General features: G+C 42.0%; 1 protein-coding gene across 2 annotated transcripts; it reads right to left on the reverse strand.

Moving 5' to 3' along the window:
• Positions 1-211: 211 nt before the first annotated feature.
• Positions 212-24,641, reverse strand: ZBTB40 (zinc finger and BTB domain containing 40). Of its 2 annotated transcripts, XM_075279886.1 has the most exons (18): positions 24,509-24,641; positions 19,906-20,948; positions 18,680-18,813; positions 16,918-17,125; positions 16,496-16,632; positions 16,217-16,409; positions 15,598-15,734; positions 13,923-14,121; positions 13,595-13,728; positions 12,705-12,873; positions 10,855-11,301; positions 9,586-9,792; positions 9,032-9,196; positions 8,713-8,927; positions 8,466-8,628; positions 7,590-7,676; positions 6,921-7,147; positions 212-4,951 (listed from the first exon to the last, which is right to left on the reverse strand). In XM_075279886.1, exons 2-18 carry the CDS (start codon positions 20,891-20,893, stop codon positions 4,727-4,729), a joined length of 4,035 nt encoding a protein of 1,344 aa, XP_075135987.1. In that variant the 5' UTR covers positions 20,894-20,948; positions 24,509-24,641; the 3' UTR covers positions 212-4,726. The 2 variants fall into 2 exon arrangements, with proteins under 2 accessions (XP_075135987.1, XP_075135988.1); XM_075279887.1 differs by lacking the exon at positions 7,590-7,676.
• Between the last annotated feature and the right edge of the window lie 500 nt (positions 24,642-25,141).

Consider the following 25,141-nt stretch of genomic DNA (forward strand, 5'->3'; position numbering starts at 1 on the left):
TTTCCAGGGCTGTGGAGTCAGAGTCAGCACCAATTTTGATTGGTGTCAGAAAGAAGAAGCTACAGACTGCCACTTCAAAATAAAACGATTTAATTTTATTATACAATTATTGATATTAAATAATAATTAGATCCATAGTTTGTTACATATTTACTTTAATAGGAATTCAATCACTGGTTTTATAACGAATTAGAGGAACTTTACTACTTTCTACTTTTGTGGGAGCAGGAGTCAGACTATTAAAAAAAAAAGTAGTCACTGTCAGTAGTTTGGCCACAGACTCCACAGCCCTGATAATTTCACTCAATTATTCCCTCCAGAAAGCTCCTTTAAGACCAAAGCTCACCCCAGGAAGATCAAGTGAGAATGGGTAAAAATGGGTATTGCCAAATACTATACTAAAAGCCAACACCTTTAAATTAAAAAGTTTATTAATTATAAAGCTTATTATGTATAATCCAATCTCATATATTCTAGTAATATACAAACAACACACAAAATCTCAACCTCTAAAGGGAAAAAAAACTAAATCTGTGTAATGTGTGAGCCAATAATAGTCGTCCCTTTTCTTAAAGAAACAAGTAACTTAAGGAGGTTCTTCTGGCCCAAAATCGATTTTTCATACCAATGACCCATCTAGGTCATCAGTATATGTTCTGAGGGGGTCTAACAACAAGCCCCAGCGCAGATCAGCTGTAGCAGCACCCTCTGGTTAACGGAAACTACTATGGGATGGGCAGGTCACACAGTGCAGCTCCTATTGAAGCAATAGGGAGTGGTACGAGGGTATTACCTGCACTACTTGTCCACTAGCAGTTTCTGGCACCTGGAGACTGCTAGAGCAGCTGTGTTGTGACTGGTCCAGGAGTCGGACCCCCAAATATCACATACTGATTATCTATGGGCAGGTTCACATCTGCACCCCGGTCTCCGCATGCAGGTTTCAGTCTTCTGCACGCAGGAGATGGAAACCTGGCAGACAGTGTCGGCCCGTGAGTGTTTTGTGTTCTCCGCGGTGAAGCAGTTTTTTTTAACCGGACACAAAGTCCTGCATGTCCGACTTTGTGTCCAGTTAAAAAAAGATGGTTTCATTGCGGAGAGCAGAAGACTTTCACGGGCGGACACTCAAATGAATGGGTTTGAAAAGTGACTGCCGGTTTCCGTCTCCTGTACAGTTTCTCAGGCAGAAGACAGAAACCTGAAAGCAGAGATCGGGCGCAGATATGAGCCTGCCCTATAGGTTAGGTCATCAGTATGAAAACAATCGATTTACAGGCACGAACAATTTACAAATTTAATACAGACTCTATTTCTGGATACATGACAATATTGAAATATCTCTGGTATTGAGCTCAGTGTAATATTGGTTTCTGAACATTAAAAGACCTGAATCTGTAGCTAGAATTGGTTACTTTTTTTTGCAAAGTTCTTCCACAGGAAGAAACAATAGAGATTTATATGTGTAGAAAAGTTAGCAATTTATCTATAATAAACACCAGATTCTGCTACATCACCTGCATTTTCTACAACTTCTTACTTTTAGCACTTCAACATTTCTGGAAAAAAAACCTTCATGGACACTCGTAGTAAATGTTAGTCCATAGAACAGCTAAGCCTGTATTTTTATGCATAGAAAGCCATTTGTCACCAAGCTTGTATAGAACATTTACATTTTTTGTTGTATCTTTGCAGCTACTTTAATATAATAGTGCATTGCTTCCAGAAAGTTCCTTTGGGGTCCCCATATTGTCTCATCCAGGTGGAAACAATGTGGTTGCACATGTTCAGGTGTTTGGGAACTGCTAAAACTGGCATCGGAGAACCTATTTCCTGGGTATGTGCCATAAATGTCTATGTGGCAATCTTCATACAATGAATAGCATTGTGGACGTGGCTGCGACCGTAGCCAGGCCATTCTGAATTACCAGGGAAATTATCTGAATCCATCTGAGCTACAGGTTTGTTCTCTAACACCAGGCTGTAAGGGCTGAAGGAAAGATAACCTACCGGTAACAAGTTACAATTGACACTTGTTTGCCTCCACTACATAGAGCTATCAGTCATACATCCCTATACAGTTTCAATGTCAGCAGCACAGCCAGCTGGTACATGGGATGTTCTGGCAATGATATCATATGGCAATAGATAGGTTTAAAGGGAATATGTCATCAGATTTTTCATCTCAAAACTGCATACTGCTGTAGGGCTTGAAAACTGCCTTTGTACCATGCAGATGTTAAAATCCTCAGTTCTAGTTTGCAAGAAAAATTAAGTATAATAGCCAGTGAGAGTATAACAGACAGCAGCGTATAATGAGCCACAATGCAGTAGGTCGGTGCAGGTGCTGTGCAGCCATGGTTGTTATCGCACTTTTCTCCATGCTTGACTTGAATTTAGCACAAGTTACACTGGAACCACACCCGAGGTGATGCCAATAAAGGAGGAATGGTGGCAGTGACAACCATAGCGTCATGATTCTGACAATACCCCTGTGACTCCAGTATGCATTGGACGGCACTTGCACAATAACATTCTATATAAGCCAAGGGACGAGCATATTTAACCATTTCCTTATATCTCTTCCATCATTTCATTGCACCTTTCAAGTCCAAATTTCTGTGCAAATAACACTATATGACAACAGTTGACCAAGACATTATATGTGATCCCCAGCAAATGAATGGGAGCTGAGCTGTAACAGCAATAGCACATTGACTGTACAGAGTTACTATGCCTGTATACTGTGCAGATAACATCTGACTGGTGGTGTCAGATCCTCTTGTTCTCATATTAATGACCTATCCTAAGGATAGGTCATTGTTATGTAGTTTTTGACAACTCCTTTCAGTGGTTTGGAGATCAGTTTTGTTCACAAATCATCTTTTTCCCATCATATAGCCATTAAGAATATATGCTCCCAGATTATACTACACATGTCCCATTACAGACACTTATCCCCAGTACTAGATAGTTTCATACTGTTGTCCCCAAATAGTCAGGGGAAAGAAAATGCCCCTGCACCCTCCTTGTGAATTAAGTGCACTTGGCGCTCCATTCACTTCTATAAGGCTGCTACACAACGCAATTCCATAGCAATGAATGAGTAACACAAGTGGACTGGCGCTTCATTCACAGGAAGGAAGTGGGGGCACTTTGAGACCGCCATTTTCCTGATCACTGGTTGTCTAGCAGTCAAGAGCCCAGCGATCTGCCTATCCTGAGGATGACACAACCACTATAACTTTACAACACTAGACAATGGACTTCTGTAGCACTTGTTATTGTCACTGCAAATCCAGCACTCAAAAGAACCCTTTAAATAATACCATTTTGGATGACTGCAACTTCCATGGGATATGTATTTACACATAACCTATCGAACTCCATCTACATACAGCACAGCTCCACCACCAGACAGTTATCATTCTAAAAGGTTATGGACTGAAAGGAAAGCAGAGGATTTGGAACAAACTTTTAGAACCAGAAGTTATATTGTGTGAAGGGTAGAAGTTCACGGCCCTGCAATAAGCTTTAGTCGTAGTAAACAAAATGGCAGATTCACTAAGCTAAATGCACCAGAATACGGGCTTACTTTGTGCCTATTGTGCATCACATTTGTCATGTGTTTTAGACACTATTTTTTTTCCGCCCTGTCTGGCAAGTGGGGTGGCTTACCTAGAAAGGAGTATGATCTGTAGGATACAGGGAATAGCTTCAAGAGGTTGTACAAAACCCCATGTGTTCTAATTTTATTGCACAATTTTGTGCATGTTGTGTGTTTTGGATACTGATGACTGACATGTCTTCACTATCTGATCGGTAGGGTCTTGCACTGATCAAATGCTGGAAGCTGTATACATCCAGAAGCAGCTCTCATCCTATTGAAATGAATGAAAACAGGCTGCAATTCTGTGGCACCATCACTATAGAGCACACTGCAGCATTGGTGCCAGTGACCTGCAGCTCTGCTCCCATTCACTTGTATATCACAGATCACAGCAGCTAAGGACTACACTGTATATAGCTTCTGGCCTCTGGACTAGCTGACCATCGCATGGTCTGAGTGATAGACCTCACTGATCAGATATCAATAACCAATCCTATAGATACATCAAAATCTTGTGCTGCAATGAAAGACAACTAATAAGTGCAATAAACAGACTATACAGTCTAGAGCTGATCATTGTAATAGCTCCCCACTCTGGCTAACAGAACGGACTTCCCATTGATGTCCACATGTCCTAACTAAGACAATCCCTTTAAGCAAGGCAGAGGCTATGTGTCTATGCACTGCTGTGAGATGGAGGTGAACTTCATCCCCATCTTACCAGCATGTAAAACTGTGAATACTGCAACCAAAGTAACTTTAAAAGTAGAGCTGCATTTAAGAAGAATTATACATACTCAAGACCTTAAGCATTGACTACAGCTAGCTATAAGGAATAGCCTCAATCAAGATTTCTTCAGCTATCCCTGTATTAACACAAGACTGCATACAACTCCTGAACTTTCAGGATTCTCTGTAGATTGGTTGACAATCTGTCCACACTTAGTCACTCAACAGGAATGAATTGATTGGCAAAAGGAAAAGAAAAATAAATAAAAAGATCGGAGACACGCAGCTCGTGTGCGCGAAAATGGAAATAAAATCAGAAATGAACCCTACAAGTGGTAAAAGAAAACTACAGATGACCAATAGTAAATGCATGGTGAAGGCAAGGCGATATCAGCTTGGAGTTCTCTGCGTCACTCCTGAGACGGCATCTCCACATATAAGCGTCACTGTTCCATCAAATAAATCCTCCATGCTGACGGCCACCAGTTCTGTGCCAGCGGATTGGCTTGTCTGAGAGTCCGGTAATGCCACTATCACTTGAGAACCTGCCAGTTGTGACTCATCTAAGGTTATTACTTGCTCTCCTGTTGCTACTTGATCCTGCGCCTGGATAACCTACAGAGAGCAGAAGGAAGACGGTGGGTTACCTTTCAGTACAAACACTTCTGCCTAGAATACTAAATGCAGAATAAACCAAAAAAAAACCCCAAAACATAATATATATATATATATATATATATATATATATATATATAGAACACACATGTGGCTGTAAGACTACTGGCTGCAGCAGGAGTACTGCCTCACAGCTCTGTCTGTTTCAGTGTACTAAAACACGCCAGGATTTTCTGAGGGCAAATCTAGCAAATCAGGCACTCTCCCAGAATCACCTGACTTATAAGTTCACAAAGAAGCTATCACCTCAGCATTACTTCATAAGTTTGTGGCCACAAAAGTATGTTTCTGCTGTTATTAAAGGACCCTACATGTCAAGCGGATAACCCTCCAGCTTACTGAAACTTCTCACCATTTGGGCCCTGCCCTGTTCCTCCTTAATCACTGTGAGTCTTCCCTAAAGGTCTTTAAGCGTTCCCTGCTTCGATTCCTGATCCTCGCTGCCCGGGCTTGTATCCCCCTTTTTTGGAAACGAGTGGATCCTCCTCCTCTCTCCCGCTGGATTTCGAAGGTCAACGAGATAATGCACATGGAAAATCTCACGTCTTTCCTGCATGGTACGACTGAGGCGTACATCAAAACCTGGTTCTACTGGTTCAGGTTTCAACAGTCTGCAGAGTACCGGACGCTTCTGGGCTCTGACCCCTCCTCTGATTGATACTCTTGTTGTTCATCTCAAGTATTTGACCAGTGGTTGCTCCCGAGCCCTTCCCAACTGGCTGTGGTATGGATGACCTGGCGACGGAGGCGCTCTCACTGGTTTCCTGACTGCTCACACTTGCCCCTACCTACCCTCTCACCCTCCACATTTAGTCCTCTCCCCCACCCATCTGTCCCACTAACCCCCTCCCTCCTCCTCCTCCCCCCTTTTTTTTTTTTTTTCTTCTCTCTTCCCTTGTTTCCTTATCGCTTTTCAGCTCCTTTACTCCTGATCTTCCAGGCCTTCCTAATAGCGCCCCCTTTTTTTTTTTCTATGTTGTTTTCTTTGTTTTTATTTTTTATTCTTCTATGATTGAATCTTGTGTTGCACTACGTGCTTTTCTGTTCGCAGGGCGGGTGTTCGCCTTGTAACTTGTAATTGTCTTTTCTTATTGTAAAAATTTTCAATAAAAATTTGAGTTATAAAAAAAGGACCCTACATGGCATGGTTACTGGTTTGGGAGGCATTTTGGACCTGACAGACTGCCTTTAAGGCTATTTTTCAGGATAACGGATAAGTTTCAGATTGATGGGGTGATGTGACACCCTCATGCCCATGAGAATAGAGGTGCCTTGCCCTCTAGGCTGAATGGAGCTGAGATCTCACATATATTATTTATGTGACAGTTGTGACTGCAGCAGAAGCAGACCACAGCTCCATTCATAGTAGGGTCTGTAGCACCCTGTTCTCAGGATCCGTTCAGGGACCCCCACCCATCTGTACTCATCTCCTATCCTGAACTGATGGGCAAAACTGTTTAATACATCTATACCTATTATCCTAGATACAGAAATTTCTACTTAGGTACTAGACTGAATATGCAGCTGTTCTACTATTCTTCTCAGGATCAGATAATACAAAGGCCACTGTCAATTTGGACCAGTAACTACAATACACTTAAGTAACTGGTGATTGATCAATTAGATATCCTGTGCAATAGGTCAAAAAAGTAGCTGCATTGCGTATCGCCTCCACTCCGCCCCTCTGTTACAATTGCTTGATCTAGTTTGTATAGACTTATCTGGGTTTACTCAAGCCTACCAATCGCCCTTCCTTCCCTCTTCGTGTTATCTGTTACAGGACGTATTTATGTAACTTTTTGGTGTGGTAATTTGTTTCACTACAGAGCCTTTATGTATCTTTGCCACAACACTTTTGTATGTTCTTTTATTAAAAAATTAATAAAGATTAAGGGAAAAAAAAGGGTACCTGCACAACTTGAGTATTTGCTGCCTGGGCTTCCGCCAGTACTATGTCAGGATGATCCGTTTCATAGTGTTTCTCTAGCTGAGTCTGTGATGTGAAAAGCTCCCCACATAGTTCACAACCAAATGTGTTCTCCGTCTCATTGAAATGGTCTGTGGAGACATGATGCTGCAGAGCGCCTGGGAACTGGAAACACTCGCTGCAGTAAAGACACTGGAATGGCTGGGTCCCTAATAATAGAAAGTATGCTTAGAAAAATATGTATGGTAGAAAACAAGCGGATAGCAAATGTGTATCAGAATCTATCACACGTTTTCACAGGAAGAGCAACAATTTAAGAAAGTAGATTACAAGATTTATTCATGATACAAAAGCTGTTCAGAAGTTTCGATACGCTTTATATTAGAACATCTGTCACGGTAACGCTGGTATACAGTGATATTAAAGTTATAGGAGTAATATCACCATGATCAGAAGGAGACTCAGGTACAACCCATATTTTTACGCTCATTGATAGAAAACAACAAAAAGCCAATAAGGCCATATTACATGGACAAGGTGTTACTAGGATACTCGTGTACTGCCAAACCATGGGAAAGGGCACTCAGGGCAAATACGATAGCACTGGAGCACCCTCAGAAATGAAGCACTCACCGATGTAATGACACTTACCTGAGTGCTTGCACTTAATATGCACTTGCAATGCGGCCGGTGATGGGTATGTCTGCTTACATTTCTCACATTCATAAATCTTATTGTCTGAAAGGGACAAGAGCCAGAGACTTAATGTTACTCTGAATATATTAGATATGAATATACTTTATAAAGTATATCGCGTGGGGAACGTGAAAGTCCCAGTAAACGTCTTAGGACATTTACAATGGGACAGAATTGGAGTCAAACGTAACATGTTAAGGGAGGATTTCAGGGCACAAGGATTCATATCTCCTGATATGTCCTCTTTATTAAAACTTTTAAACCCCATTAAATACCAGCCCTAAAGCATTCTTTGAGCCATTTCTCTATTATTCTAAGTGGAAAAAAATACTGACAGTTGGGTTTTACCATTCCCCTTGCCATTAAGGATTTTCATGTAAATTAATTAAACCTAGTGAGGGCTGGGCCAAAAAAAAAAAAAATATCAATATTAGTCTACCAATGTTCCTCTGTTCTGGCACTGGGTTCACCATTACATTCCGTGACTGTACCAGCTGGATCAGAAGCCCGCTGCAGACAGTCACATGTTGGCCACTTAGCAGTTAAAGGGTTGTTTTGTTACGGACACTTATCCCGTATCCACAGGACAGGCATCCAATTGCTGTGTTCCCCAGCAATCAAGATGACTAGGGACCAAAAGTCCCCCCAAACTTCCTCGTGAATGGAACACCAGTGCGCTTGTGTGACCGGCACTTTCTTCACTTCTATGGGGCTGTGGGCGCTGCTGAAGACTACAGTCCTGACAGCCCCAAGGATGTAATATAATAGATGATAGATAAAAGATGATAATATCTATAATAATGAATTTCTTTGCACCATCCGCATACTCACCGGGATGTTCTAACTTTGCGTGCTTCTGGAGAGTAGAGGAGTTGGAAAAGACCTGTTCACAGGAACTGCACTGAGCGGAAGAGAACTTGGAAGAACGATGATTCTGAGCAGCAAACAGATCTGGATGATGAGTGCGGTTGTGGTACCATAGGCCCGAAAGTTGCTGTGAAAAGATTAGGTGGTAACATTACACAAAGAAACCTAGGCACCAGTCTCCGGAGTCTGGTGAAAATCCTGGTTTACTAACCTGGTATGCTTTGTCGCAGATCTCACAGTTGTAAGGCTTTCCTCCTACATGGGTGACTATGTGGCGCTCTAGCAGAGAAGGGGCACTGAAAATCTTCTCACAGGAAGGGCATGGATGGTATTCCTTGGAATGTACAACTTGAATATGCTGCCTGTTCTCTTCTAGCGTAGGAAAACTCATTCTGCATTTCTGACAGTCATAAGGATCTTCAATGTCTAAGGATATGAATTTATCAAATGTCAAGATGTGCCAATGTTGTACATTAAAGGCAAGAGAAGTCTATTTTACAATATCAAAAGAAGAGTTCACTGAAACTTACTATGGAAGGTCCGTAGGTGTATACTAAGCCCATTAGCTTGGCTGAAACCTTTCCCACATTCTCGACAGACGTACGGCTTGTCTCCTGTGTGAGTCCTCACATGTCTAGTCAGCTCAATAGACTGTGCAAATACAGCATCGCAATACTGGCACACATACATTTTACCTGGAATAGTAGAAAATGGGAAAACAGAGCAGGTGAATTTATTATTTGTGTCTTTATTTGCACATTTCTTTTCTGCGGTGTATTTTCATGTGCCTAATTTACTAAAAAGGAGCAAGTTTGCAATAAATCTTGCACAAATTCTTTTTGTGTAAAAGCTTTCAATATAGGCGCAAACAGCCAAAAAAAAAAAAAGTTAAAGAAAAATAAACAGAATTAGAAAAAATAAATGCAAGAGGCTGAATAAATCCCCCCTTTAAACTGGTGCAGCACTTTAACCTTAGCTAGCAGCAGCACCACCTAGTTAAACATCAGGGTAACTGCAGGAATCTGTCCCGCAAACACAAAAAGCAAAGTTGTAAGTAAGTACCTATGACCAGGTCTGACAGTACCTTCAGAATGCTTCTTTTTAGTGTGATAGGAGAGTGCTGCAGCCTGGGTGAATGTCATGTGACAGTGCTTGCACACAAAGGGTCGCTCTCCTGTGTGCAGACGCTGATGATTCTTTAGGGTAGAGTTTGCTGCAAACTTGGCACCGCACTCCTCACAGGAGAACGGCTTCTCATCAAAATGTTCTGTGCGCTTATGGTACTGTAGACCTGGAAAACAGCAAGTCACCATTTACTTAACAACAAGCAACTCAACATAGCATGAATAAAAATAAGGAAACCGGTAAATCCACCTCCTTGCAACACCTTCTTGGGTCAAGTGAGAGTTATAAATCCTCTTGAACCCCAGGGGGTCTGATCACTAATGCATTGCAATGCTCTGCAAAAATTGTCATTTCTTTTGCAGGCTGAATAGAGCAGCCTGCAAAAGAGAAGCGCTGCCGGCCAGGGCGCCTTTACAGAAGTGCTGAGGGGAATCCCCGGCAGGAGCACTGGGGGGAATCCCCAGCAAGAGATCTGAGGGGCGGACCTGAAAGAGAACCTCAGCCGGCTGGACCTGAAGGGGAACTGCAGCCGGCCATCGGCAGGAGCGCTGAGGGGAATCCCCGGCAGAAGCACTGAGGGGAATCCCCGGCAGAAGTGCTTCTGCCGGCAGCCGGCCGCCGTTCCTATCTTCAGGATTGGCCTTGAGAGAGTGGTCACACCCGCTCCCTCCAGCATGGCGGCGCCTGCCGGTTCCCCTTGGACTGGGACATCATCAGAGAACTCATGCCTGCCTGTACCGTAAGTACTTCTGCAGTTTGACATGAGCAGCATCGCCACACTAATAGCAGGAGCAGCCCGGCAGCTGCCCCGCTGTCTGTATGCCGGGTCTGTAACTATAAATATTGCTGAATTACTGTAATGACTCGAGTATAAGCCAAGGCAGACTTTTTCAGCACAAAAACTGTGCTGAAAAACTTGGCTTATACGGTATTACAAGGTTTCTTGTATTCACCAGCACTACAGATTATGAAAAGCTGTTTGGAGGAAATGTATTATGAGTGGATGTTTTAAAAGAGAAAACTGCTGTTTAGCCAACACCAAATTTCCAACTTTTCTCAGTAATCTGCATACTGAAGTTCTCTATTCACTCAATTTTTGCGTACAGATATCAAGTTTCATCTGGTTTTCTTCTCCATTAACAGCTAAAGCTAGCTACTGGAATTATCCGAGATGCTCTTTGAATGAGTCTGACACAAACTATTAAAAAAAGATAAAGACAAAGTGTACCTGATGGATGAGCAAATTCTTTCCCACAGATGTCACAGGTCACCAGCATTTTCTTTTTCCCTTTGCCATTACGAGAGATTAGATATCCGTGCACTTCCTCCCGGTGCTGGTCTAACTCCTTCTTAGAGGCCTGCACCACGTTGCAGTCTTTGCACTGCAGGGGATTTCTTTTCGCCATTCGGCAACGCTTCATGTGCACCTCCAGTCGACAGCGGAACAGGAAGATCTTGTCGCAAGATTTGCAGATGAAATTCTTTTTCGAGCCCTTTTCTTGGGCAAGTTCTGCTCTCTCTTTTTCAGAATCCACATCTTCATTTTCATCATCTTTCCCTTCTTCGTCTTCCTCGTTTCTATCTCCAACCTCTTCAATAACATCAAGCTGGCACTCAGTGTTAACTGCCCACTTGTCTGAACTTTGGAAATTGCATTTGCCGTCCACTAGCAAACCTAGAAATAATAGAAAGGGTAAATTAAAGGAAGACAATGTTTGAGACAATCAAAACTATGGCTGCTTTCTTCCAGAAATAGATCCACTGTTATCCATTGAATTGGTTTAGCATTACATTTCAGCCCTATTCACTTTTATAGAGATGAGTTGCCAGACTGATTTTGGAAGAGAGCAGCCATGTTTGTTCTTTTTACTACATAGAAACTCCTTAAAAATGAATGTCAACTAAAACTGACATCTCCACGGTACTATGAGGGGTCAGATCATTTAACAAAAACCACACTTCAAACCAAGTTCACAACCCAGGCCACCCACCTATTTTGCCAGACATGTTGGTGCCACGTGCTGCATAAATATCTGCACTACTAGTACTTCAACGAGACTAATAGAGACTGATGGTCCTAAATCTGCATAAGACTGTCAGATCGTACCTCACATCTTATGAAACTAAACTTCAGCCTGTTCTTTTCATTGCTTAGAAAATAAGCCAAATAAAAACTAATTTATTATAATACAGAAGAACTATATTCAGCAAAAGTTAAAGGGTTTGGCCATTTCAGACCAATATTGAGAAACAAATGTTATTGTTTGTACAATAAAAAGATATACAATTTCCCAATATACTTTCTGTATTAATTCCTCACGGTTTTCTAGATCTCTGCTTGTTGTCATTCATTCTGTTACTTCTAGAGGATAAAACGCTGACCATGGTCATGTGATTTATGGTCCATGGTCATGTGATGAGCACACAGGTGCACAGCTGATTACAAGGCAGCTGTCTGATTATTGTGCTGTGACTGTAACAAGCGGCACCTGTGTGCTCATCACATGACACTATCGGCTTTCCCGATCTGTGCCCGGTGTAAAGCGCTATCGGTCCCGGGACCGCGGCGCTTTAGTGTCAGAAGGGTGTCAGAAGGACAGTTAGCCAGGAACGTCCTTCTGCCTCGCGGCGCCTATCGCGCTGTACTGTGGAGCGGGGAGGAACGCCCCCCTCCCTCTGCTCACACAGATCGTCCATAGACGAGCATTATCAGGAGAGGGAGAGGGGAGTTCCTCCCCGCTCCACAGTACAGCGCGATAGGCGCCGCGAGGCAGAAGGACGTTCCTGGCAAAGTGTCAGAAATGCCCTTCTGACTGTAAAGCCCTACGGTACCGGGACCGATAGCGCTTTACACCAGGCACAGATCGGGAAAGCCGACAGTGCGCTGAATTCAGCGCACTGTCAGCTTTCCAGCAGTATATAAAACTGCATGTGCCCAATCTGATGAAAGGTCCTCTTTAAAATTACTGATGAAGATGAAAGATCAAATTTTGTATGACAAAAAACAAAACAAAGTTTGCTCTGAATTTGATGCTCTTTTTTTTTTCTCGGGAAGTGACATACACATCAAGCACTTACCAAGTTCTTCTAACTCCTTCATTAATGGCTGTAGGTCAGGGGCAGAGTCTTGGAGGCTACACAGTAGTTGGCAAAACTTCAGGACAGGCACAGTGTGCTGCAGAGCAGAACTCAGGAGCAGCTTAGCAGGCAAATCCCCATTCTCATTCTGCTGAGGGATGTTTAAAATCTAAAAGAAAGTGAAAATAAAATAAAATTTTCCCAGATCTATATCTTTAACATATGTCACAGTGGAATATCCTGCTTGTGAATTTTATACTATGAAGTGTATGTTGGATGCCTCTGAATAGTGTAGTTAACTATGCTATGTCTGACAGGGCAATCTTATGGCCTCTGTAAGGTGAACTGTGGCCTACTTATATATGTTTGATGTATACCTAGAAGCATACAATAAATGTACATAGAAGGTGCAGTGTGAATGCATCCTAATCTCTATTTCCTGTATATCACATTAAAATAAGCAGAAAGTGAATCAGTTATGTTGCTAAACCCTGGATTAGCACAGCGAGAAAGACCTGTGCAGCATACAGTCACTTCTGGCAACAACTGTTTGATGGGCATTGGTGAAGGCAATCCTATTGTAGGGTTACAGGATGGACTTGATGGACTGATGCCTTCATCCAACCCCCTCTACTATGTAACTATGTATTAGAGCTATACACAGCTGCATAAAGCTATGTTCACATTAGCTTCATAACTTCAGTGCATAACAGAGCTAAACTAGATTTCTTACCAAATCAATAAGGTCTATCATGTTTTTTTTTATTTTTTTTTTATATTTTTTTTGCTGCAGATTATGCCATCAAAATATCAAAAAACACCTGACAGAAAGGCAACAACGCAAATATGAACAGAGCCAAACCTTTCTATAGTCTCGATAGTTTGCTTACCTGTTTCACCAAATTGTTCAGCGCTTTGTCGTCAGGTGACACCAAACTGAGCACATTGCAGTGTCTGAAAGCCTGTGCGATGGACTCGCTGTGGCGAACCAGGACCTCAGCCACTTCATTCTCTCTGTTCATCACTTTAAAGGGAAAAAAATACAAGTTTAATGTTAAACGTGATTTGGATCACGATGAACAATTTACGTGGAAAACGTACAAAAAAAAATTATTCCACAGTCACCAGTTAAATGTCAGTATTTTACAAGTTAAAGTAGATGCCATGCTGGCTACTATGAGAATTTAATATTATAAGTAGGTGTCAAACTCTCCATACCACTCTGGAAGAAGGCGTCAGCTCCTGGTTCTTTCCGGATCTCATCCATCAGAGACCTCACGGATGGGTTTAACTCTTGCATTGCTAGCAGCAGCTGCCAGACTGCCACAGCCGCTAAGGTTTGCTCTTCTAATACACAAGACACCAGTATGCTGAAGATACGAGTGCTGCAGTTCTTTCTCACAATATTCGCCACAACCTAAAACAAAAGAGGTACCCAATAACGGTCTATACTCTCATTACAATGACAAAACTTTGCGTATTCGTTTCAGAATTATAATTGCAAAATTGAATGATCATAGGATGGTTCAATAGTGTAAAAAAATATCATTTGTGAATCTGGCCTTGAAAAGAATCCCCATCATGAAGTGGATTGAGCAGAAGTTTGAAGTATCAGAGCTTCCTATATATTCCCTCATTTGTTTTGTAGCCATTCCTGGCTTTGGCTGGAAAACCCGCAACAAATTCTGCAACTAAAAAAAGCTGCGTTTCCGCAACATGGGGCATCAGCCTTAGACCGTGGCCCCATGGGACGGAAATGCCGCAGAAAAATCGCAGTGTTATACAGTCAGCGCAAAGTGAATGGATTCTAGTGAATCTAGTGAAAACCGCGGTGTGGACACGTCAAGATTTCCAAATCCGGTGTGGTTTTGGAAATCTCAGCATATCAATTATACCTATGGAAACGCCGGCGGTTTCCCCATAGGTGTAATTGAAACAGAAAGTCTGCAGAAGAAAACTCTGCAAACTTTCTGACTAAAATGCTGCGGGAAGAACCATGATGCATTGCCGCCGCGGTTTTCCCCGCAGCGCTTATTTACTCCGGGACGTCCTATGGGGCCTTAGCCTTAAGCAGTTTTCTACTCTGCAGGCTCTCTCTCTCTAGCTTTTAATTTCCTTTAAGTTGGCGAGTATAGACATACCACCATACCTCGCTGTCTCTCTCACAGTCAAAAATGGTCTCACGATCTTGAAGAACATCTATGTATATGAGTACTAACCTGCACTGATGTGAATGAATTTCTATCACAGCACATTTAGCTACTTTCAATCTGTGTGTTACTCCCACTCCCTCAGCTCCTGCTCACTCCTCCTCCTTCCCCTCTCCATAGACCTGTGTAATCTGATACATGTGACCTGCAATCGGTCTTGAAACAGCATAAATTTTAGAATGAAAGTGAGTTTAGGAGGAGCATTACAGGAAGAAGCCTCATATATTGATATTCTATTGATTTATGCACAGGTAGCAGAGTAAAAATGTAAGAACATTACCGCTTCTAACCAACATCTTTACTGTATAACAGAGTGGATGCAGGAAGTAAATGATGAGTAAATGTTATGTTACCTACATATATGTAAACTGGCTGTTCCTCCCTATCAGAAGCTATAAAACTGTAGTTAAAAACACCATTTGAAACTGGGTTTGGGTCAACACAGTAAGAAGTCTAACCCACAAGTGAGTTTGCAGCGCCACATACCATGTCACAGGCAACGTGAAAGCTACAGCTGGAAGGGACATAGCTACTGAAACCAAGAAGCTATGTATTAGTAACCCAGATCATTAATGGACAATTGTTATGCGACAGCCAGGTACACTTTGCCTGATTTTATTATTCAAAAACCTACAAGAGATCAATAACAAAGTGGTCCATCCCAGTGAGCAGTGAGGACGTACCTCTTTTTCGTGATCTGTTAGGTTAGTTGCTGATGAAAGTCCACCAAGAACCAAGTCGGCATCGTTCACAACTTCGGATAAATTTTCCTGATATTGTTTTAGCAACTCTGCCCCGTAGTCTGCCACACTCATCTTGCCTGAAATGAAGAGAATGTAATACTTCAAGACTACTGCAGTAGGCGTACCAGCACCTATATAGTAACAAACAAACCTATATAGCACCTATACATAGCACCTATACAGCACCTATATAGTCTATAAGCAGTGGTTCACAACACGTGCCTACCCCTGATCTAACCCATTCACATAGATGATTATAATGATCTAGATGCATTTCCTTAAATGTGTCTGCTAGGACCCTCATCAATTTCTAGAGACATGAACTACAGATCTCTAACTCTCTATACTGGCACTTTATGTTCAGAGAGGTAGTACATGGAGTAGTGGCTAACTATGCATTGGCTGTGTCCATACCTACTACAGACACATAAGTCTGACCACTGTTCCCTACAGAAATATTGTGTCTGGGTTGGGGACCTAAGTTCCCCAGTTATAGCCACTGGCAGGCATCCAACTATCGAGATAGGAATAAATGGAGTACTCTGTTAACGTTTCATACCTTTAATGGTGGATTTTTTACTGTGTGGCTCTAGAATATCAAGTAAGGTGTGCAGATCAGGGAAGGCTTCTCTCACAGCTTGTAGAAGTTTGACCAGACTGTCAGGGCTAAGTGTTTTGGTTTCAGATGCTTTCCTCAAAATCTTGTCCATAGCTTCCTTGTGTGATCCACCATCACAGCAGTCGGTTATCACCTGATATTATGATTAGGAGGGATAAAACTTCATCAGTTTACTCAACCCATAAAATCGCAAAGCTCCACTAGTGGAAAAGAACATACCTTTTTCTCAATATTAGTTAGAAAGCCCTCTTCTGCTGTATCCAGACACTCAATGATGGGGCTGAGCTCAGTAATACACTGTATCAGCTCTTCTCTACGTTCCATCAGAAGATCAAACAAGGTCTTCTCTTTTACCACTGAAGTTGAAGAAGTGGAGACAAAATCCCATCAAACATCAAAACAGTAAGCACTTACTATACGAATACTTGGCTGGGACTGAGCACGACTGTCCACCAGCAGTGAACATGCACGCTAAGTATACGTCATATCTCATCACAGTCATTTTTAGTAGTATGGACATGGCAATCCGTCTTCATTTTTTATGACCTATACAATGAATATAACATTTAAGGGTGGGGAAATCCCTTTAAGCTGGCAAAATTAGGAAACCTTTCACATATCCTACTCCACAGTGTTCTTACCAGTCTCTACTGACTGTTCCTCCTCAGAGTCTTTTTCTGGCGGCTCTCTCTCACGTAGCGCTTCATTTACACTCGGATTGGTGTCTCGGCACAACTTGAGTAAAGCTAGAACAGTCTCCACAACAATACTCTGCCCATCCTTAACTTTCTCCAGTAGTTTGGCAAATGTGGAGCTCCCCTCTTCAGCTTGACAACATTCCACCACCACCTTTAGTACAAAACACAAGTAAGACCTTATTTCACGTCAGTCCTTTCATGTATGTGTTCTGTCGTTGTTTCCACTGACAGCAGAGAGGTCTTGATTTGATGGCCGCCTTATTTCAGCAGTTCATCCGATTTTCACATCATGACACCCATGTACTGAGCATCGCAGCAAGCTCTTCCTCTTGCTCAGTAATTGGAGCTTTTCCCACCCCCTACCGAGCAAAAAATAAATAAATCTTGCCGTGATGTTCAGCTGCCCCAGACATGTGCTTGATGCACAGACTCATTTTATCAGGCATCTGTGAGCTGGAAAATGGACTAAAACAGAGCAGGTATACGCTTTTATATTTACGGATTGACGCTCCATAAATAAAGGCAGACATGAACAATTACACTACAAACAATAGGGCATAGTTACCAATCTATACAGAGACTTCTGTCATATTTTGCACATAAAAATAATGTCTGTAATTATCAACATGTTTATGAAAGAAATTCGCTAACAAGAATGGATCTGACTGACTCAACACTTTACAAAAAACCCCACAAAAACACTGGTGCAAAAGGGAGCGTTTTGTCGGGATTTTCAACAAACTATATTGCAGATAAACATGTGCAAACAATATTGAGTTAAAATGTTGTAAAATATGTATGTTCCCTTTTACACCTAGAAACCATAAAAAGTCTCTTCACGGCCCTACACATAGTTCAATGCCATTCTTGGCCAACAAATATTACAGTGGTCCCTTAAATACCCCGACAAAGTATAATGACGGTATACACTATAATGTTGTTATGTCCACCCCACACAGTATGAATGCCCTCATGTGTCCTTCCCCTGGTAAAATGCTGATTATTTAACCAGTAAATAGCCCATCACAATTTAACTCTTCATATTACCAAGAGTCACACTAACCCAGCCACATGGCAGGGATTCCTCAAGTCTGACTAGCTTACAAAGGGTTACGCACTACAGGACACAAATGCCACAAATACTTCAATGGTGCCTTAAGCCGATTAGACACCTTTTTTTTGGTGCAACCTCAGTGATTTTAGCACACAGCACGTAAAATCATCTCATTAATTAATTTGCCACATTTCTATAGGTCATATTTATTTGTTGTAGACATATTTGCCAACCAAAATGGAAACGTTTCTAAGTATGTCTAAGTTTTAGGCAATGCTCACATTGTGTCCATACCCCTGACTCTAATGTAAACCACATAACAGAACACATATGTGAAAAACAAACAATGTGACTAAGACCTATAAGAAAAACCTCATGGACTGCTAACATATCTTTACTGTGGAAGTCTCAAGGACTGGCATTCTCTACCACAGATAGTGCTGTGCAAGACTGGGTAGAAAATAAACTGTTGTGGGTGTACATAAATCTTCCAGAAAGAAGATCTGCCCTGGCAACCCTTCAAAAAATACTACAAATATGAGCAATGTAAAAAACTGTGTGAATTGCACCCATCTTGGGTGTGCCTTTTACTATCAGAGGGGCTCAGTGTCATCTCTGCGGGCGCAGCACATGGACTCTGGAAGCTCTTACCTGCTTCTCTGCCTCATTGATTTCTTCACACTTGTTGAGGTTTTCTAGGACACTTTGCGGATCTGACAGAGCCTCGCTGAAGATACTTTCATAACGGATAAGAAAATCCAACTCACCCGAGGTTTTCTCTGTTTCTAAATATAAAACACAGCCATATTAACGATCAAGAAACAAAACCACCATGTCATAAATCAGATAAAATGCATTCACGTTACTATTACAAGTAAAAGGGTTGCACAGGATTAGAAAAATGGGACTACTTTTCAAAGGTTGTGTCTGGTATTGCAGCTCAGAGCCATTCACTTCTATACACTAGAGCTGCAATATCAGACAAACTGTGGCAGGTTTGGTACAGCTTACAGAAGAAGCTAGCCACACTTTTCTAATATTGTACATTCCCTTTAATGCACTTTTTTATACCTTTATTCTAAGGAAAAAAAAATAATTAAAACCCTTTTTCCTAAGCAGGTACTCTACACTCAAACCTATAACCTAACTTGCAAATCCGTAGTGTAGTGTAATAGTCATATTTCAATCGACCCCTACTCATTTTTCACTATAGGATTAAAAGGGGTTAACTCCATAAGACAAGGCCTGTCAACACATATTAGAAGTCATATGGACATCAAGGATGGGAAATCCTGCTTGGGATGCCCTCTCCTATTAACCACAGCACAGAGAGTCCCTAAGAGATAACATGGACAGCCATTCATTTTAATAGCCAAGCACAATATTGGTAGGAGCCGCTACAACGCCAGTCACAAGATGTAGCTAACTATAGAAAAGCTCTTCATTTGGTCTGGGTGTAAAGATTCTTCCCTAACCAGTGACAGGTCAGGTTTTGTATTACTACAAGGGTTATCCAGAGGCTTTTTAAAACTTACTTCCTCCAGGGTTATTTTTCTTCACAACCCAGAGTTTTGGACCAGCCCCCAAGTTGCTCCAACTCCACTCCCATGTTTACTGGAATTACCCGTACTATGGGGATGGATTTACTAGCCTACCAGTCTCCATAGTACGGTAATTCCTGTGAACAAGAGAAGAGGTGGAGTGACTTGGGTCCTAGTTCCAATCACATAACAGTCAGAAATCTGAGGTTCTGAAGAAAAAGAATAGGAAATGAGTTTTCAAAACCCTGAATAACCCCTGTACACCCTTCCTCACGCAGAAACCTGGACAATTATACCCTAAATACATAAAGGTCAATAAACGGGATATAAAATTACCAGTATCATCAAGTCTTCTTTTCTTGGCAGCAGGCTCGGCAGTCTCCTCTGCTCCAGCTGCTTTACCATCTTGTGTTGAGTTACAGGACGTAGCTTCGGTACCTGCCGCCACAGAGTCATACTCCATTTCTTTATCAACAGCCTCTTGTTCTGACGATTGCTGCTGTTGATAGATCTCATCTACAGGGGAGGCACATGCAGTAGTCACAGTTTTTATAGGACTTGAAACGTTAGCAGATTCCTCCACAACTGGAGCAGTATTTTCCAGTGCTGGGGTTAGAGTACTTTCTGTATTAGAGAGTCCGGTTCCATTTTCCTCCTTCCTTTCAACCACCTTGTGATCGTGCAAATCTTGTTCTGTAGATCCATCAGACAAGGAAGGCTTTGTGAGCTGCAGATTGCCATTAGTGTCCAACTTCTTGGTAAGTAACGCAGGGCTTAGAGTTTTGTTCATTTGTAGTTGCTCAGGAGCGGGCAGGACAGAGGAACCTACCACACTCATGGGGGTCAACATCTTTTCCACAGCGAAGGTTTCACTCACTACATTACTCCTCGGGACAACAGACTTTATATCAGTTTTAACAAAGGTCAATGGTTGGACTGGGACTTCTTTCTTCTGGCTCGGGGTGGAGTGATTCATCAGTTCGGTCAGGAGGTTCTTACAGCTTACAGCTACATCAAACATCTGAAGACTGTCAGCCACAGAGATAATTTTGGTCAAGTTGTGCTTCCCTGGTGGCAACTTTCCTGAGTACATGATCTCTAGGAGCAGCGAGAACTCATCGGGGCTGACCACAGAGGCATCTATGGAAATGGTTTCAGTTGTTTCTAGCAAGGACTTAAAGAGCAAGCTCGCAGCAGAAAGAACAAGCTTGTGAGCTCGGAAGTGTAAAGAGCCAACAAATATGGTGCAGTCACAAAACTGCTGCTCTTTGCACAAGGTGTAGACCTGCTGTAAGAGCTGTCTGCTGTAATTTGGTAACTCCATGGCTTCAAAGAATATCCAGCACCAAGGAATAATCGAATAGTCCACGCAGAAGAACCTAAAGAAAAAAAAAAGAAACCATTTCAGATTTATGATGGAAGTGTAGGATATTTTGCTGTATTAAAATTAATTTGTACAATCAATGTTATATGTTCTAATTTATCAGGTGCAAATAATTCAACTTAAGGCTCAGGCCATGTGTTTGCGAATTGCAGTTGAAAAACATTGACGGAAAGAACGCAGCGAAAAAGTAAATACACAAACACTTTCATTTTTCATTTCCACTGCCATTTGCATTTTTGCCTCGCTCTATAATACAAATTACCATGTTATATTTTTTAAACACTACATTTTCTGTTTTATCCTGCAACGTGGTGAATGGATTAAATCTAACTTTATTCTGCTGCATTTCCAGCACTGACTCGTATGGGACTGAGCTGCTGCTGTAGCATGTGACTGATGAATGTAATGGTACTGGCATAGAGAAGAAGCCCAGCACTCGTAAGCACAGCAGTCTCTTCAAACAGCGGATCAGCAGGGGTTCCAGTTGTTGGACCCCTCATTGGTCACATATTCATGAACTATTGTAAGGATAAGTAATCAGTAAGCAAGTCCTGGATGGGATAGGGGGTGTCCCACACAGAAACCCCTTCTAGGAGCTAAGTATCAATAGCTTGTACTTTAAAACATATGACAGTTTAATGGCTGCCTTGTAAGGTTAGATTTATTGTGGTTGTTAATAAAGGATTAAAGCCAGTTGCACATGACCGTGTACTAACCAGCTGCCATGAATGAACGGCCCAGCGGTGCACGGGATGTCCCTTGTGTGTCACCTGGGCTTCCTTTCATTTACGGAATAAGAACTGCAGAAGCAGGACCGCAAAATCGGACAGGAATAGGACCTGTTCCATATTTTATGGCCCGGACTATCAGCCCACACATGGGACCGTGTAATTCATGATCATGTGTACGGGCCCATAGAAATGAACAGGTCAGTGTGCTATCTGGGAAAAACCTGGATAACATACTGACCGTTCATGAGGGGCTTACTTATAAAGCTGGATATAATAAATATGACATGTATAAATGTAGCAGAATAAATAATGAGATGGATTTACAGGTAGTGTGCTAAAATAACTGAAACTGTGCCAAAAAGTGTCTGCTAATCGGTTCAAGGGACCACTGAAATATTCACAGATGAACGAAGTGGTAGTATACCTCCAGGATATTGTCAGCTAGAGTGCAGGGACTTTTGTTATTATAGGAATCCCTCCTAGTTCTTACTCATGATCCTTTAAAGACCATGAATAACCCCTTGTAAGCTAGTCATACTTCACGACCATTCATACGGTCGTGTGTGAGGGGACAAGGCAAGTGGACACAGCTCTATTTTCCATGGTGTGGGGGCTGCAATGCTCAGGCTTCTTCATTCTGTAGCAGCTATGCATGGGACTGCTCTTTGGTCGCTTCAATATTTTATGGGGGTTTGGAGAAATGAACCCCACATATCTGATATTGATGAGTATAGACCATCAGTTTTAAAGTCCAGTAAAACCCCTGTAACCAGCATAAAAAAATTAAAAATGGAAACTGATTTAGCAGTTATGCTTACAGATAGCTGTGATGTACACAGAGCTAAAAATGTTAAAGGTTAGATGGGAGAGTAGGCACCGATTCCAGAGAGGAGCTGATGCATTGGCCACGGTCTATAGGCAAATTTGGCAAATCAGGCCCTGCCCCCCAGTGCACTGGCAGGATGCTTTGCATAGTTATGAAAAGATGGTTGGTTATCTCTTCATTGCTTCCTTGGATTTTTCTGTTTCTATTAAAAATCCCTACACGACCCAGTTATTTGTTGTTGATTTTAGGCCTCATAGACTCCCTGTAGACAGAGTGTCAGGGGCGCTGACGTTCCATTCAGGCTAGGTTCACATCTGCATTTTAGTCTCCCCCAGATACTGCCTAAAATTGGTGGAGAGAAAAGACCTGCAAGGAGAAACTTTCAACTGGTTTCAGTATTATAGTCTATGGCAGGCGTAGGGAAACTTCGGCTCTCCAGCTGTTGTCAAACTACAACTCCCAACATGCTCTATTCACTTCCAAGGGAGTTCCAAGAACAGCAGAGTAAGTATGCATGCTGGGAGTTGTAGTTTTGCAACAGCTGGAGAGCCGAAGGTTCCTTACCACTGCAGGTAACCACTTTTTAAGCAGACAGCCTTTTATCTGCTATAAGAGCATCTTTCGGGTCTAGTGTGAACCTAGCGTCAATTCTTTGGGACTGGGCAGTGCTCAGGCTCCAGAGAAACAAACACTTATCACTTACCCTACAGAGAAAGGAAGAGATTTTATTAAAAAAAAAAAAAAAAATCTTTCCATTCGTGGACATTAAAAAAAAAACTTGAAAATACAGAGTGCCATTTAATTCAGTGTTTAGTTTCTGTTCACACTGCCATTGAAAGCTCATGTGCAATTCTGCAACATTTGATAGCAATAAGGGTGAGTTCACATGGAGGAAAGTAAAGCGCAATCTGGCACGTATACACGTGTCGGCAGATTGCGCTCCGCAAAAGCTTCCATTCATTTCAATGGGAGTGAGGATCGTAGACGTGGAGTTATTTTGTGGCCGCAAAATCACAGCCGCAAAATAACGCCACGTCTACGATCCTCACTCCCATTGAAATGAATGGGAGCTTTTGCGGAGCGCAATCTGCCGACACGTGTATACGTGCCAGATTGCGCTTTACTTTCCTCCGTGTGAACTCACCCTAATAGTGCAAAATGAAATGCCATGCTTTGCAGCCTTTTCTTCGCTTTAATTCAATGGGGCCTGTTGGTTGGAATTAGGATCTGTTGTGCAATAGCTTCAGCATAGATATGGACAGAGTCCTATTTCAAATCCAACATTACTTTTCCCAAAATAACATAAGATCATTGGCAAATCTAGTCAAAAATCAACAAATGTGCCACTGCTTTATGTAGGGTAAGGTTACTAGATCACACACAGGATGTGTCCCTTGGGATTTTGTCATGCTGATTAGCTTCATTCAATAGGGATAACGGGTGAATGGAAATATGAGCTGGGATTGGCTCCTGTGGTCACGTGATGTTACCCAAACCATGATAGCATTGTAGATGTAAACAATATGGTAATGTACTGACCATATGTGCATATGGACTCCCTATCAGTAACCCTATTGAACAGCACTATAGCCGGCCTCTTTCCGCTCTGGAATGGCTGCTAACAGGGAACAATAGTGTGCATTCTAGCAGTGAGGACAGAGATTCAGAGACTCCTACAAATCACATTATATATAATATAGCATAGCCAGATCCCAGGCACACACCCCAGCAGCAGGGTGATGCAGTTCCCAGAAGACGCAGTATAAAACATTACAGGAACACAACCACCAATCAGGACTCGCCGTCAATTTTCCAACCTGCGTTAGAAACATGAAAGCAGCGATCTGATTGGTCGCTTTATACAACACATCATCTCCCTCACATACAGTACGTGAGCAGTCCTTATATTCTAGGATATTAGCGAGGAGACAATAACCAGTACCCGGGTTCTCCTCACCACCCACTTGGCACAAATAGCCTCCTCCGCCGCAAACTCACCAGACGTTTACTCCTTAGCACACCTCTCTCTACAATCTTCCTAGTTTGACATCTCCTTCATGTTGAACCGCAGGCCCCGATACTCCTTCGTTTCCCTTCGACCCCGTCAAGACGTACGTACAGCGTCACTACGTACAGCGCATGTCCGGGATACACAAGCTCAGAGTGTTTGTCCGGGGCGTTGCCAATAAAGTTGGTGAGGGAAAAAAAAGAGGTTGTAGCTGTAAGAGATTTTTAGTAGCAGGGATAGGCGTCTGCGCATGTGCTGTGATAGTGTTGTCTGCCTGTGCATGTATATATATACTGTATATCATACATACAGTGGATATGTATACACCTACATATCTAGAAATGTATAGTTATTAATATTTAAATATTTTGTGACCGACATTTTAATGGTTTAAAAAAAAAAACAAACGACAACTTCCGTAATGAGCCAATGACCCTGGTTCAGGACCAGACACATTTTTACGACACGTAGGGCTTTATTTTATGTTATTTTTATTTTTGCATGTTATTTCTTTTTTTAACATGCAGGAAAATGTAAGCAAAAAAGGAGGGAAAATGTCTTTCCTTTTGACATTTTTCACAGTTTCTTTTAATAGCACTAAATGCTACTACAAAAAAAAGTTT

The sequence above is a fragment of the Leptodactylus fuscus genome, chromosome 6 (assembly GCF_031893055.1).
Source record: "Leptodactylus fuscus isolate aLepFus1 chromosome 6, aLepFus1.hap2, whole genome shotgun sequence".
Classification (NCBI taxonomy): Eukaryota; Metazoa; Chordata; class Amphibia; order Anura; family Leptodactylidae; genus Leptodactylus; species Leptodactylus fuscus.

Coding starts and splice junctions, on each gene's coding strand:
- ZBTB40 (XM_075279886.1), bottom strand. CDS start 20,893: ATGGAGTTACCAAATTACAGCAGACAGCTCTTACAGCAGGTCTACACC. Junction 12,874..13,594: donor TGAACAATTTGGTGAAACAG/GTAAGCAAACTA, acceptor ACTTTCTTTTAG/ATTTTAAACATCCCTCAGCA. Junction 4,952..6,920: donor CAAATACTCAAGTTGTGCAG/GTACCCTTTTTT, acceptor TGCTCTCTGTAG/GTTATCCAGGCGCAGGATCA.